Source organism: Biomphalaria glabrata, chromosome 1, assembly GCF_947242115.1.
Source record: "Biomphalaria glabrata chromosome 1, xgBioGlab47.1, whole genome shotgun sequence".
NCBI classification, from domain to species: domain Eukaryota; kingdom Metazoa; phylum Mollusca; class Gastropoda; family Planorbidae; genus Biomphalaria; species Biomphalaria glabrata.
The window spans coordinates 86,123,287-86,139,753 of record NC_074711.1 but is presented as its reverse complement, the minus strand read 5'-3'; the positions used below and the strand labels follow the sequence as shown (position 1 = coordinate 86,139,753).

Genomic DNA, 16,467 nt, shown 5'->3' with positions numbered 1-16,467 from the left:
AACGAGATTCGATTAGAAAAACAAGTGCTGTCCCACTCATCCACCACGCCCAAGCGAAGATCAGGTAGATGTAGAAGGTGAACGTGATTACAATGACCTACCAGTGACATGAAGCTCTTCGTAAAATTCCTTGGCTGGGTGTTTCCTCGGGTTTTTTTTTAAATATATAATCCTCGCATTTAAAGGAAGTTTTCGGTCTTGGCAATTTTTCCTTGGCACAGTCTGCAAAAGAGCTCACAGCTCAGCAGCAATATAGCTGGCTAGAAGAAGAAGAACATGAAGTTCTTCAAAATAGACAGTTTGGAAAAAGTGGCACTGGATAGATCCACATGGAGAGAGAGCATAAAGGAAGGGTCTCGGATTGCAGATGCCATACACAACAGTAATAGAAAGAAGGTGAAAATGCAACGGCGCCTGGTGATTACTGATGACCTATGACCGCAGCTGTGTATCAAGGATTGGCCTCTTTAGTCACACAGGAAGTTGCTAAGGGAACTGGTCACCTCCTGAGAAGTGAAATGCCACAGATCAATGATCTTTATAGTTACTGATGAGGGAGGATCGGGGAATAAACAAAACGAACATTTCCTTTTTTTTTTTTTAAATGATCATGTTCAATCAGAAGGATAGCGTGTGCAACCTGGGCCGTGCAAGCACATCAAGGTAAACATGTCAGTGTTAACAGATGTGACTGTGTAAACTGATGTGTCAGTGTTAACAGATGTGACTGTGTAAACTGATGTGTCAGTGTTAACAGATGTGACAGTGTAAACTGATGTGTCAGTGTTAACAGATGTGACAGTGTTAACAGATGTGACAGTGTTAACAGATGTGACAGTGTTAACAGATGTGACAGTGTTAACAGATGTGACAGTGTTAACAGATGTGACAGTGTTAACAGATGTGACAGTGTTAACAGATGTGACTGTAAACTGATGTGTCAGGAAACATGGAGCGGAAGAAGAGAGCTCCTCAGAGCCGAGTTCGGTGGTTTCGATATCATAGAAAATAATTACCGATTATTAATTGGTTAATTTTATTTAATTGATTTATGCTTTGTTAGGTACAATAAAATAAATAATTGTGAAAAGTTTCAACTTGATCCGAGAATGTGTGGGAGAAATAAAATTCAAAATATTTTCCAGACAGAACGAGTTGGTACAAGCTTTGTAAAAACAAAAAAAAGGGGGTACTGTATTTTAATGTGTGGTAAATATTAATTACAAATAAATCTGAGCTTTAGGAAACATTCTCTAGAGCCGAGATTATTCAACTGTTGATGCTTTATAAAAAAATCTAACCTGTTTTATAAATGCCTTAACTTGATTTAGTATTTTTTGTGCATATTTCTCACATTTACTAGCCCAACAATGTTATTATATTTTACTTATGATTAAATTTTATTCAACATTTGATAGCTTTTGCACGTTAACATATTTGACAATGTATTGTGTCATGTTCATTGCATTTGTATTCTATTGTGCTTTAGTCCCTTTTAAAAATTACAAAGTCTCAGTGCTTTATTTAATGTTTACAATCACTAGTTCAATATGTATATCGTATTCAAGGTAGTGCATACTTTGATCCTTATCAATAAATCCACTATTACTAGATTACTAACATAAGTAACTATGGACAGTCATAGTAACATAACAAAGGCGAAACTTTTTTTTTTAATCAAGCAAATTTAATTTTCCTTCAAGAATTACAAGTGCTACATAAATGGGCAGCGGCCCTGGCACTGCCAACATTCAAACAATGGGAAAAGGCAGCACTTGATACTGTTAAGAGTCAAAGGTATGCTCTTACTATATTAAACATTATGATAAGACCAAACATTCACAGCTTGTTACATTTCAGGACCAGGAACAGAGCCTTATCATACTTTAAAAAAAAGAACTATATTTTACATTTGCTTCTTTCAAAAGCGTCGATGAATAAAATCATTAGTTTCTAAACCATAACGTGAGCATTGAAACAATGTTTAGCATTGGTTCATAAATAACAACAATAGGATAGTGGAGATAAATATTCAGTGATAAGGGACATAACCGTGATAATTCCTAACCACGACGTCCGCCGCCTCGTCCGCCCCCGCCAGTTTTACGTCTGCCGGTCTTCCCGCTCTTCTTCTTGCCGCCTCGTTGGCGATTTTTACTCCTGAATGACTTGGAGTTGCCTACAGCTCGCGCTTCTCTTTGTGGCTCAACGGCGGCGTCATTGGATTCCGCGACTTCATCTGCGTCGTCTTCCTCGTCATCCTGACACGTGACCACAGCCAGCAGGAGGCCTGGAAATAGATTACATAAGAAGAGCTGACACACGGACTGATAAAAGTATTTTTAATTTAGGGGCAATATTTAAAAAAACTAGTCGTCGATTACTTTATTTCATTTTCATTGGTAGGTCTATGGTAACTGGAGCCAAGTTAATGACCCAATATTAATTGTACGTCTCCGTCATCATGTATTAATATTTTAATACAATTCTAAAATAATACCCAGAGTACAGCCAGAGTACAGCGCTGTGTATAGTCAGAGTACAGCGCTATGTATACCCAGAGTACAGCGCTGTGTATACCCAGAGAGCGGCACTGTATACTCAGAGTACAGCACTGTGTTTACCCAGAGTACAGCGCTATGTATACCCAGAGTACAGCGCTATGTATACCCAGAGTACAGCGTTGTGTATACCCAGAGTACAGCGCTATGTATACCCAGAGTACAGTACTGTGTGTACCCAAAGTACAGCCAGAGTACAGCGCTATGTATATCCAGAGTACAGCTCTGTGTATACCCAGAGTACAGCGCTATGTATACCCAGAGTACAGCACTGTGTATACCTAAAGTACAGCCAGAGTACAGCGCTATGTATACCCAGAGTACAACGTTGTGTATACCCAGAGTACAGCGCTGTGTATACCCAGAGTACAGCGCTGTGTATATACAGAGTACAGCGCTGTTTATACCCAGAGTACAGCGCTGTTTATACCCAGAGTACAGCGATATGTATACCCAGAGTACAGCGCTGTGTATACCCAGAGTACAGCGCTATGTATACCCAGAGTACAGCGCTATGTATACCCAGAGTACAGCGCTATGTACGGACCTATGTGGGAAATGTCCACGTTTAGCCTAAAATACCAAATACACTGTTAAGGACTAACACCTTGATAGACATCTTATAACAAATCTGCTAAGTTCCCTACGAAAAAAGAAAAATACTTAACATTTGATCGGTGTTATGGAGTGTGTGTGTGTGTGTGTATGTGTGTATGTGTGTGTGTTAGTGTGTGTTTGTCTGTGTTTCTATGGTGACGGTGGGAAGATGTTAGCAATTTGTTGTGAATGATTCAAGATTGGTGACACTGTAGTCAGCGTTCTTATGACAGACGACTCCAGAACGTGAGACTCTAAGTATTTCTGACACAAAGTATTTGTTATTGTAGTGAGTTGTATATTTTGTTTAGAATACCATTTTATATTATTACATTGATTTCATTTTATCTCAAGTTGAATTTGTTTATATTGTAATAAAAGTTACATTTGGTTAATTTCACCAAAAGAAGTTATTCAAGTTATTTTAAGTTTCTATAAGTTAAAATATAATACGCCAACAACGGTTAAGTTGCCTGCCAATAGATCAATGTTATAAGTTGACGATCGTCAATAAAGGCTTCATATGTACCCAACGTATCAAGGGAATAGCAAATAACAACTTAGGACACAAAGTTAGTGTCTTGCTTTCAAACTTTACTGCGTATTATTGATGCCAATATATTGGTGAGTTGCCTTGAAGCCTGCACCTAAAGGTCTATGAACGCAAACAAGACCGCAGATGAATAAGTTCACTTTACTATCAGACCACATATAAATAAGCCTATTATACAATCAGACTATAGGCCTACTATCAGACCTCAGATCAATAAAATGACTATACTATCAGTCCACAAATAAATAAGTTGACTACACTATCCGACCACCGATAAATAAGTTGACTATACTATCAGAACACAGATAAAAAAGTTGACTATAGAATCTGTCAGCAGAAAATAAGTTGATTATATACAATCAGACCGCAGAAGATAAATAAGTCTAGTATACAATCAGACGCAGAAGATAAATAAGTCTAGTATACAATCAGACGCAGACTAGTAAGTGGACTATAGAATAAGACTACAGATTAATAACTTATGTTGACTATACATTCAGACCGCAGATAAATCAGTGGACTATACAATCAGACCACAGATAAATAAGTTGACTATTCTATCAGACGGCAAATTAATAAGTTGATTATACAATCAGACTGCAGATTAAGTTGATTAGACAAAAGACTTACTGAAACACAGGAATACAGTCCAGCCCAGAGCTCTCATGCTAACAAGACTTGATCTCTTGCTCACTGGTGTAATGGCGCTCTCGTAGCAATATCTGGGGATAAATCATGTGTTATCAGTGGAGATACTTAACAAATCAGCATGGATACATGATGTATCAGTAGAGGATAGTTGATGGTTAATGAGACTGACCAATTCTTTCCACAATCAACTTGTATGACAAAGCGAACTGCTCATCAACAACGAAATGTAAATAAATAAACTCTAGGGCCTCCTCAATTGAAGTCCAAAGCAAAGATGCATTTCAGCATTTTTTCTTATTTCTTAATCACTGGAATTGGAGCTTTAAAAAAAATATAATGAAAACCTTGGGCAAGTAATCTGAATAATCCTTTTTGTACTTCTGAAAAGAATTGCCTTCAACTATATACACTGAAACGTAATAATTATAATTAAAATTCAGTTAACATTGGCAGCAATTAGAATTCTAGATCTAAATCTACCAGGGAACATTACACGTTGTGACGTTTTATTGATTTGATCTAAGTAAGCAATAAAGTTGCTCTAATCATCTAATGGTTAACTGGCATGTCAATGGAAGAGAATCAGCCTGACTAAAGACAAGAGAAATGCTCATATATCATGTGTCCATGATGGTCCGAAAAAAAAAAGGCAGGTAAAGGTGTACGCTTCTAAAAAACACAAAAAAAATTATTAAGTACTGGACATTGTTACCCAGGTCGTGTTTAAAAAAATTAAAGTTTCCCTTTCAAACCTTGAGATTTTCGCCAAAAGATGCAAGCAATCTGTTTATGTGGCCTACGGTTAACGAGGGTGTCATCTGGCCAGCACAACGACCCAAACTTCCCGAATTAAAAAATCCCAGTATTCATAGGTTTCGAACCCGGGACCTATGATCGGAAGGCAAACGCTTTACCGCTGAGCCTCCTCAAAAGAACTATTTAGAGTAGGTGCAACTGATTAACAAAAACAGTTAAATTAGGTACAATCTAGAGATGATGCCGTCTTACAAAGCTTTAAAACGCAATCTTGGGTATAATTTTAGCTCCCATATCTCTAGTTGTCAGCTCCTAAGAGCTAAACCTGGATGTACATTGAGTTAACTAAAAAATATTTGAAGAATCCAGTTACTGGCTCAAACGAAGCTGTGGATATGGCGACTTTTTGGCGTATACTTTTCAGATCTAAATTAACTATTAAAATTTACAACTGAATAAACTAATATCGATACAGATCTAGATCTTTAGTTGAACACCTGAGTGAATGAATCTAATGGTAAAGTTAATATAGATCTCGATCTACCTTTAATAAGATGAATGAATTCCTCACACTTCGACGTCAGCTGTGGGAGAATACATTACAAATTCCCTTTTAATAAGATTGTAGATGCTGACTTTTGTCTATACAGTATAGCAATAAAAAAATAATAAACCCTTGGTACTATGATTGCACACTAAAAGTTAATTACTCTTTAATTAGATCTAGATCTAAAATAAAAACAGGAAAAAAAGAAAAAACATCTTATCTTGTCTTATATGGTACAAACGTTACTTCAAAAAAGAAGATGACTACGTCCTACGCGTCAGACTTTTAGTCATGCATATTAAAACCAAGGACCTAAATTCTGCCAAGTCACTGGTTTTCCTGGCTAGCTCAGACAACCCATTCCATGCTCTAATAGCACTAGGGAAGAAGGTGTATTTGTACAAATTTGTCCTAGCATATGGGACGAGGAATGTGCCTTTATCTTTGTGTCTTTCTGAATATTTTATTAAATTTTGTCTTTGTATTTGAAGATTATGGAATAAAAGTGACGATAACTGCGTGAGTCAATGGCAATCTTATAGATCTACATTATAGATCTTGACGTTTTTTTGTTTTTAAAAAAAAAAAGATTTATTATATCTAGATCTAGGTCTGCAAGTACAAAAACAAAACAAAAAAACAACAACAACAACAGCGTTATAATAAAATCAATATTTTGACACAAAGAGGCCCATTTCTTATTTCATATGTTAGGACCAATTCGCCCAAGCGCTTTCTTCTTATTCCCTTTTAGAGCATGGAATGGGTTTGACTTCCCGTGTTTTATATTAAAGATTATAGACATTACAGTTTACTTCAATTTAAAAAAAAAAGAAGATAAATACGTCCTACTTATTTCTTGTGTCAATCTAGTCATGTATGTCTGTTAATCAGTGACTTATACTCGGTTTTCCTGGCTCAGTCAGGCGACCTATTCTTTTCTCTGATGGCACTCGGGGAAAACTTCAAGTAGTAGCGCTTTTCTAACCGTAAACTAACCTTTAACTATAGCACTTGCCTACTCATGATGAAGTGATAAGACTTAGTTTATAAGTTCTAAACTACTTCCATTAGTGTATTTAAAACAAAAATAGGAAACTATCTATACTCAAGAGTCTTGAGTCAAGACTTAGTAGACTTATACTTCTAGAGCTAGATTATTCTAGATGGATCTAGACGTAGCCTAGACTGCCCGAGACAGATCTGGGATAGTAGGCTTAGGCTTAGTCTGAGACTTGTTTAGGTAAAAATATTCTATGGTAAAGACTCAAGACTCTAGTTCTACTCTAGTATTAAGAAGTATGGGCTAATGTCATTGTGCTATAAACTAGATCTAATTATTTGAATCTAGATCTAGTTTTAAATTTAAGCACGTCGATCTACATCTAGATTAGGATTTAGATCTAGAATAGATTTATACTATTTATAGACTACATTGTTTTTCTTTTTTGCTGCGACTTCCACTACTAAAATTCCAACAGCAGTAATCTACCTTGGCCTTGGTTTAGAAATTAGATTACATTTATTAATTAGATCTAGAAAATATTGAACTAGAATTTATCTAGATTTAGCCTAAATTACTAGACTAGAGACTAGTCTATACGCAGACTGATACTCTAGACTCTAGATGGGGACTAGATCTAGATCTAGATCTAGATTAACTGTTTAGGATCGTATTAATAATAATTAAAACAAAGGATCTATCTAGATATAGGCCTAGATCTAGAAGCCAATTGAAATGTAAGTGTTGATTTAGATTATAGATCTTAATCTAGATCTATGGCCTAGTTCAAGTAAAGCTTTTTGAAAAGATATATCGATGATAAAGTTGTAGAGAGATGCCAAAACATAACCTACCTTGTATCAAGGTGTCTGATGGCTATGACGATGGTAACTATGCTGACGTCAGCAGAGTGCGCTCCAATAGCTAGACGTTTTGTTCAGTGCATTAAGGTTTATAACAGTTTCGTCTGGAATTTTCTGTACACCAATTTTTTTGTTTCCTTTGCTTGTTTTTTGTTAATCTAAATCGAGGGCGAACAATGGTTATGCCTGCGTTAGATGTTGCAAAATATGCAGGTCGCAACTGGAACTTGTCTTCGAGTCCGAAGATTAATGGGTAATGCAGTATGGGTTGCCTGAATCAGGCAGGAAAACCAGTGACTTGGCAGAACTTAAGTCATGGTTAATATGCATGACTGGATGCATGATGCGTAGGACGTAATCATCTTCTTTTTTTTTTTTTTGAAGTACCGTCTGAATTATATAAGATAAGATAAGATTTCCCGTGGCTAAGCAGCCCCAGCTGTGACCTACATATTTTGTCACATCCAGGGCAAGCATAACCATTGTCCGACGGTGGTCGATTAGATTTTCTTTTCGCTGTCTTCGTCTGTCCTAGCAGCGGATTTTCTTTTGGTCTCAAATGTATCCCGCGGCCTTTGTGAGTGACATCCAGCTGTCTCGTTCTGAGGCCGCATGCAACAAGGTGCTCTCTTCTATGTCAGCTAAGTGGTCTTTAAAGCGCTTCCGTGGGGCACCCCCTGTCACGTCGGCCGCCTTTTAGCTCACCAAAAAAAGACTGGATTTGGCATAAGTTCGTCCCCCATATGGGATACGTTTCCCCTTCGCAAAACAGCAGGGTATCTGTCCAGGGCTTTTGCTGTAATGCTGAATACTAATAGGCGGCGTCTGCAAGAGGGCATCTACACCAAGTTCCGCTGCAACGACAACGTATTCAAGTCGCTGTCGTCAAAAAGAGAACTTTACGTTCCTCGGAAGTTATCAGCATTGTCTGCAACTGATGTGACAGAATAAAAAGGTCGCAATTAATGTCGCAAAATACGTACGTCAAAGCTGACTCTTTGTAGTCTAGGGCCGGCCCTAGCAAGGTGCAGGTCCTTAAGTGCCCAAGTAAGATGCGGGTCCTGAAATGCGAGACCTGGGGTACCCAAGCAAGATGAGGGTTTTGGGCGCAAGATGTAGGTTCTAGGATTCCCAAGAAAGATGCGGGACATGGGTGGCCAAGCAAAATGATAAAGCCACAATCATTAAATCTTTAATCACATGCACGGCTAGATGAACGCATGGATACGCGTAGTTCTTAATTATCTTCTGTTTGAATGTCTACAATTTATAAGATAAGATAAGAAAAGAATAGATAAGATAGATAAGCCTACAGTTAGATAATCCATCTACAAAGCAAGCGCATCTCTCGGTAACTTTTGCACCATTACGCACAATAACATGACTGTTACAGACTGTAATACTTTGAAAGATTAATCTAAAAATATAAACTCTTTTTTATTTTTTTCATTCATAAAATCATCATTTTAGACATTGTCGATCTATGTATTAATCTTTCAGGAAGAAAGTAAAATAAAATGATATTAACCAAATTTATCAAATTTACACAGTTGAGTCCTGATAGATAGAGCTAGATATTTTTGTTAATGTTTAATCTGTTTATTATTTGCTCTTTTGTAATATTATGAATATAGAGTAGTCTAAAATCTAGATCTAACATAGATCAAGATGTACAAGTGTTTTATACTATTAAACTAGTATTATGAGGCCAACTAGCAGAAACCCGTTCTTTGACAGATTAAAAATGCTACTAAAGATATTTTATTGCATGCAAGCTAAAAATAAATCATGAGGGCCTATCTTTATTAATGGGGACGCAGTGGCTGAGTGATTAAGCGCTTGGCTTCAGAACCTGGGGCCTTTGGTTCGAATCTCGCCCCTGAGACCCATAGATTGCAAGGTTTAAAAGGGGAGACTTTACTTTGAAATGAGTCCAACCAACTCTAATGGGTACCTGACTTTAGTTGGGGAAAATAAAAGCGGTTGGTCGTTTTGCTGGCCACATGACACCCTGCTCGTTAACCGTTGGCCAAAAAAAACAGATGACTTTAACATCATCTGCCCTATAGACCATGGTCTGAAAGGGAAAGTTTACTTTTTTAGTTTACTATTATTATTATAAGTAGTAGTAGTACTATTTTTTTACCAGAAACTTTCTAAATGCAAATTAACGAAACCATTTCTATCCATTTGAATAAGGAAGCGTTGCCAGAGTCAGTCTGAGAGGCAAATAACTTTTAGTGAAGATAAAGTCTCTTAATTAACATGAACGATTAGGTTTTATGTTCACTAATATATACATACATAATATGTTTTCCAAACAGCATTGATCAGTAGTTGTAACAGCCACACCTACCGCTGTATAACACGCACAATGTCAGAACACGACCCGCGGTGTCAGATTTTCTTGGAGGACAAGTGTCGTAGGGCGATAGAGAACTGTCACCCGGAACAGGCATGCGTTCCTGCGGACATGACTCGCGTCCCGATCCGCGCTCCGCCTCCAATGAACCGGATGGACATCAACTGCGGCTGCCCTCCCATGGCTGGTCAAGAGTATTGCTGCAACATGCCGGGCACCGTGGAGACACGAATTTTGAGGCGCCCGATGAGATGTGTCCGACCCCCGTGTAACTACTGTATCCCAGCTGTACCATGCAATGATCCACCGAAAAAGTAAGACCAGCATTCTTTCTTTATTATATAGTCCGTTTAATCGGACCACTTCTGGACAAGATCATGTTAGTCCTTATAACCGACTGGTACGATTAGAAGAACATTTTCCCTGTTACAATAATGTTTCAGTTCTTTAAGATTCGTTCCAAATAAGAGGCTGGTGAGATTAAGCGGTGTTCCGATTATCTGGTTTTGCTGTAATTGTCTTTTAGTTAAGGAAGGTACATCGTTTGGTGTTCTGTAAAGGGTTCTGGTCTCAAGGCTGATGGAGATCATTTTACAGTTCCTTATATCTGCTCACTCTTTGGTCCTTAGACTGTTGCTACCTCGAGAAACATGGCGTCCTTAGACTGTGACTACTTCGAAAAACTTGGCATCCTTAAACTGTGGCTACCTCGAGAAACATGACGTCCTTAGGCTGTGGCTACATCGAGAAACATGGCTTCCTTAGACTGTGATTACCTCAAGAAACTTGGCGTCCTTAGACTGTGGCTACCTCGAGAAACATGACGTCCTTAGACTGCGGCTACCTCAAGAAACATTACGTCCTTAGACTGTGGCTACATCGAGAAACATGGCTTCCTTAGACTGTGGCTACCTCGAGAAACATGGTATCCTTAGGCTGTGGCTACCTCCAGAAACATGACATCCTTAGACTGTGGCTACCTCAAGAAACATGGTGTCCTAAGACTGTGGCTACCTCTTGGAACATGGTCTGTTAGATTGTGGCTACCTCTAAGAACATGCCTACCCCCCCCCCTACTTTTTGAGTACATGATATTCACCTTAATTGTTTCATAGAACCTGGCATGGGTGCGCGATAGATTCAAAACTCATTTCCTGAAACCTCTGTCTGGAGATGCCTCTAGCTCAACATTTCACTTGGTCAGGTGCTACCCGCTAAAGTAGAGCGCTAAGTTTTTATGACATTTCGGTGTGTAGAAATCTATTTTTCTCATCCCCTCTTGTTTAGGCCCTACCGACCACGCCGAGACCCACTGTGTTTTGACTGGACGGTGCATGAAGTTGGCCCCAACGACAGCTACGGCCACCATGGGCTCAACTGGTACGACTGGGGCAAGATGAGGGAGCTGCACCAGGAACACCCCACCTTCTCAACGACACGTTTTACGCACCCAGGTAATAACAATACAGGGGCGTAGCTGATAAGGTTAGGGTTTTTATTACGGAGAGATCCTATTTAAAGGGGATAAAAATATTGAGTTGGTAGAAAGGCAGGGGGTGTAGAAGCTTAGGTGCACATTCACCTAACTTTTCTAATAGTCTGTCGCACCTGAGCTTTCGACTCTGTCATTCCTCGCTATTTCCTGTCATTTTACGATGTAGTTCTATTCGACGTTCGATCCTGTCGAGAACTTTTTGACATTATCGCAGGAAAAAAAAAGCATGTAGTTATTCTAATCAAGACGCCGTGCCGCTTGATCGGGTACGCCCCTGACTACAAAGATTAGTAACACATATAATAACACATATAAACACATCTGAATCAGTGGATGCATATCGGCTGCATATCGGCCTAGGAACCCATGACTGTCAGAAAACAGCTTTGTCTGCATAAGGTGTGGCAAAATATATAGGTCAACTGAGTTTTCGTTGATATAAAAAATCGTCACTCATCCTTAAAATTGGAATAGTAGACAATGCATTGTGGCTCACTGGGTGTCTGTGCAGGACCTACAATTACGGAAGTAGCCTCATTTAACTAATAGGACTGAACTTTGAACTTAACTGCCTTGACAATCACTCATTCTCTATTCTATATCGGGGACCGGCGGACAATTGTCATGCTTGCCCTGGATATGGCAAAATATGTAGGTCACAGCTGGGGCTGCGTATCCACGGGAAATACTGCATTCCTCGTTTCGTTTATCTTCGGACTCGAAGACAAGCCTTAAGTATTAATGTAGTCTTGATCGATTTAAGTCAGTTCACATATTTAACAAACTCCTTCAGTCTGTCTGTCTGTCTGTCTGTCTTGTAGACATGTTCTACTCGTTATTTCTCCCACTCTCAAATTAAGTTGAAACTTTGCACAAACTATTCAATGTCCTTAACAAAACACCAATCAATAAAAAAAAAAAAAATTAACCAACTAATTAGTTAAATAATTTTGTTTGATATAAGAAAAAGTGGACCAGTGGAGGAGAGGGGTGTCTGGGAAGAAGGTTCTCCGTGCTGCCTTTAGGCGCACAGCAAACAACTCGGGTTTTGAATTCGTGTTCCCTTGATAGGTGGCCAAGCCCAAGCCCAAGCCCAAGCCCAAGCCCCAAGCCCGAGCCCGAGCCCAAGCCCGAGCCCAAGCCCAAGCCCAAGCCCGAGCCCGAGCCCAAGCCCAAGCCCAAGCCCAAGCCCAAGCCTTACTTTTTTTTTCTGTAGCATGTTAATAAACTGTAAATTAACTGAGTACCATCTTTCCAGGTCTGTCCGAAGGCGTTGGTTTGATCACCACACGGGAGTATCTGTGTCGTCTGCCACTCATGTGCTACTCACGATCGCCGTCGTCCGTCAAGAAAGAGCCGTTCGCACAGGATGTCGACTACTTCCCGGACTGGAGGTCCTGTACAGGCAAGACCACGGCACCTTGGAAACCTCCGTACGCCCAGTGGGCCACAAATCAGAATCTTTAAACATCGTCAGTGGACCTGCACTTTCCAAAATCAAAATTGTGAAACCAGACATCAAAATAAAAGTGATTCTCATTGGTCAATAAACGTATAATTGTTTTCTAGGCGTAGTCGTCGTAGTGTGTGTGTGTGTGTTTATATTAATGTTACGTCTGTATGTGGTGTGTTATATGGCTTTATAAGATGTGTGAGTGTGTATGGTTTGACTAGGTGAAATGTGTGTAGATGTGAAGTGTGTACGGATGAATGTCGGGGGGGGGGGTATATATCAGTGTTTCCCAAACTGTTTTTCGAGGAACCCTGGTGTTCTGTAAGGCCTAACTAGGTGTTCCACGAACTACTGGAATAATTAACTTACAACCCACCACGTGAATAAATCTCTCTAAAAAAAAATAAGCAAGGTGTTCCGTTAAATACTCAGAATGAAGAAAGTGTTCCGTTAAGGAAAAAAGTTTGGGAACCACTGGGGTATATGTGTGAACAAACTGTGTTTGTTTGAGTGCTTGCTGGTCGATATGTCTGCCACTTTAAAGACATTATTTGAAACACTTTTTTTTTTACCTTGTGTTGTTTTTTTTTTTTTTTGTCTTGGTTTTAATCCGCGGCTTGATTAATATTAGATCTGTTATGTTGGCATCCCGGGCATGCTACCCTGCCTCATAGTGGCGCCCGGGTGGAAACGATCGTAAGAGGAAACGATTAGGCTAAAGGGTAGCAAAACAAGACTCCCGTGGGGGTGCCTAAGGGGATGCGAGAGCATCCTCATTGCATTGCCCGGAGTTGTAAAAAAAAAAAAAGCTCCCACAACCTTGTCACAATCCAGGCGCTGTTCCTCAAAGGGGTCGTTACATAATAAATGGCGTGTCCAACACGGTTAGCCTGGTATAGACAAGAAAAATGGCGGGGATCTTAGTAGATCTATACGCGGCCTCTTGCCGCGAGTCTGACCCACCCGCCAGATAAAACAGTGTACGCTGTTCTCATTCAGGCCGGTGAGAGACAGCTCTTGTTCACTTTTGCTGGCCTAGAGTTCCAAGAGCCGAAGGCTCAACTCTACCTGACAGTTTAAGAAGAAGAAGAAGAAGAAGAAGAAGAATGTTGGCATTCGTCAATTAGTCTTCAGTCAGCCACTCTCTCTCCCAAGAGAATAAGTAACAAGAGGGAAAACAACACACAATTGATATATGTAGTAAGAAATAAAATAATTTAAAGATGCTGGTCAATGTCTGCCTTTTATAAGTAATAATAAGTCTGTAAAGATCTTTTATAAAAGGTTAGACGAAAGCTTGACACCGGCGTTCAAAGTAAGCCAGACGTCAGCTACACCGGACATTTGCCTCGAATGCCCATATACCCAGTTCGCCCCTAGGTCTCGTCAATCCTGGATACCATGTTAGATTAGTTAAAATCACTTCAAAATAGGAGACTTAAAAGTAAAATAGCAATTATACGTAAAACACTGAACCATAATCTTGAAATTCAAAAAACAAATCATACTAAAAATACGCAGAAAGATACAAAGATAAAGATACAATTCACATTCCATATGCTAGACAAATCAGTACAAATACTCATTCTTCTTTAGTGCTATTAGAGCATAGAATGGGTTGACTGAGCCAGCCAGGTAAACCAGTAACTTGGCAGATGCTAAGTCATTGGTTAACATGCATGACTAGATGCATGACGCGTAGGACGTAATCCTCTTCTTTTTTGAAGTAACGTCTGTATTATATATTAAAAGATAAGATAAGATCGTCTCGTTGTTTTTAGACTGGTGAATAGGTTGTAAATGACGCTTCAAGACAATCCTAGACACTAATAGCAACTGTCTGTAGGTTTTATATTTATCTCTCAAGTGCTTAGCTTTAAAATCATGAGTTGTTCGCTCTCAGTGATGCAGCCAGTGGCGTAGCATCCATGGCGCGAAGGTGTTCAATGAACCCGGGTCCACGACCATTTGGGGCCCACAGCTTGTGGCCTAACAACCATGTCGCGAAGGGGTTCATTGCGCTTGAACTAATGACCAGTTGGGGCCACATGAGCACTTGGGATGATATCAAAGTAAAAATAAAATTGTACTTTTGTTAAAACCGATGTCATAAAAAAAGGTTTGATTCTGTTGTACAAACATTGACTTTTATAACTTGTAGAGAGTCATAACGAAATCAAACCTAATGACATTATTACTTACAAAAAAAAAAAAAGGTACGATCCTCCCACTGGCATTGGAATCTCTTTTGATCAATGTACCAATAGAGTCAGATTACTCAATTTTTTGTCACACACTCAATTTGTCGTATTGTGGGAAGGGGGGCCCACCGAGATATTCTTGAACCCGGGCCCACATGTCCCTTGCTACGCCACTGGATGCAACCAGTATCTCGCGTGTAGGAAATGTATCGCTCCAGGGCCAACAATGGATGGAGACAAGTGAGACAATCACCACCATCGTCATCAAACTCCGAGTGAGGGCTTGAGAGGTTCAAATCCTATCGTGCAAAAGTCCTGGACAGAAACCTTGCTGTAATACGTAGTGGATTTACGTCACAATACAGGTCGAGAATTAGTGGTTTGCCAAACCTGTCGAGATGGAGGTCAGCAGGACTTGGGCAGTCCAAAATAATATGAGACACAGTCCCCTCTTCCTCCTTGCAGTATGGGCACCGTGAGTCAAAGTTTGGCTTGAGACGTGAGAAATTTGAGGCAACGGGACAGTGGTCCATCATGCACTGTGCAATAATTACTTGCTCAGCCCTGAGAAGTCTCCACCACCGGAGGCGCGGTCTAGGATTCCACGGACTTTTTTGGGACTTGTCTCAGCACTCAAACCGCATTTATATTTCTTTAGACTAGTTTCTCATTTTCATGACAGAATCTTTTCTTTTTTTGTTCGTACATGAGATCTAGACTGTAGCGCAATGAAGACATTATTTAGTAGAGCATTAAAAGTCTACACCAGAAGCCTTTACAATGTTAAACAAGTTTTTATTATGACGATCTTTAATGTGAGATTTCTCAGCAGTGCCATGGAGAATAATCTTAGCTGAGGGATGTTGTATCTCTGAGTGTGTTTACAAAAACAATTACGGAATAAAGGCACATTTCTTGCTTCATAAGCTAGGACAAAATCATGCACGTAAGCTTTCTCCCACAATATGTTTAGAGCATAAAATGGGTTGCCTGAATCAGCCAGAATGACCATTGACTTAGTTGAGTTTGAGTGTCGAGTTGCCATGAATGACTTTAGAATGACTCGGCTAAAACCTGGATACATGAAGGATAATACATTTTTGTTTGGAAGTAGCAACTAAAAAAATTGTATCAAATATTTTCAAACATGGGGGGGGGGGGGGGGAAATTATTAAAAAGCTACCTTTTTGGTGTATTAAGTGTACAAATGGAAGGAAGTGTAGATAAGTCATGTCTTTAAAAAGGTCTAGGATCATATTTGTGCATTTCTGTAGCTCTGCAGAATCAATTTTTTAAAAGTATTCCATTGAAAAGAAAAAGAATCAAATGGAGTAGGTATCCGAGTTGTTGGACTTAAAACTTCATTCGAGGATTAACTGCCATAAGTAAAGTAAAGTTCCTCTTTCAGACCTTGTGATCTGTTGG

At 39.4% G+C, this 16,467-nt stretch overlaps 1 protein-coding gene and 1 long non-coding RNA gene across 2 annotated transcripts; one reads left to right on the top strand and one right to left on the bottom strand.

Annotated features, from left to right (window-relative positions):
* Positions 1–1,665: 1,665 nt before the first annotated feature.
* LOC106054284 (uncharacterized) lies at positions 1,666–7,626 on the bottom strand. Its single transcript, XR_008776243.1, has 4 exons — positions 7,523–7,626; positions 5,663–5,702; positions 4,342–4,433; positions 1,666–2,290 (listed from the first exon to the last, which is right to left on the bottom strand). It is a non-coding gene; the product is annotated as an uncharacterized LOC106054284 (long non-coding RNA).
* A 1,300-nt stretch (positions 7,627–8,926) lies between these two features.
* On the top strand, positions 8,927–12,965 carry LOC106054317 (uncharacterized). Its single transcript, XM_056018308.1, has 4 exons — positions 8,927–9,080; positions 9,856–10,207; positions 11,181–11,347; positions 12,647–12,965. The coding sequence occupies exons 2-4, from the start codon at positions 9,906–9,908 to the stop codon at positions 12,853–12,855; spliced, it is 678 nt and encodes a 225-aa protein (XP_055874283.1). The 5' UTR covers positions 8,927–9,080; positions 9,856–9,905; the 3' UTR covers positions 12,856–12,965.
* Positions 12,966–16,467: the final 3,502 nt, after the last annotated feature.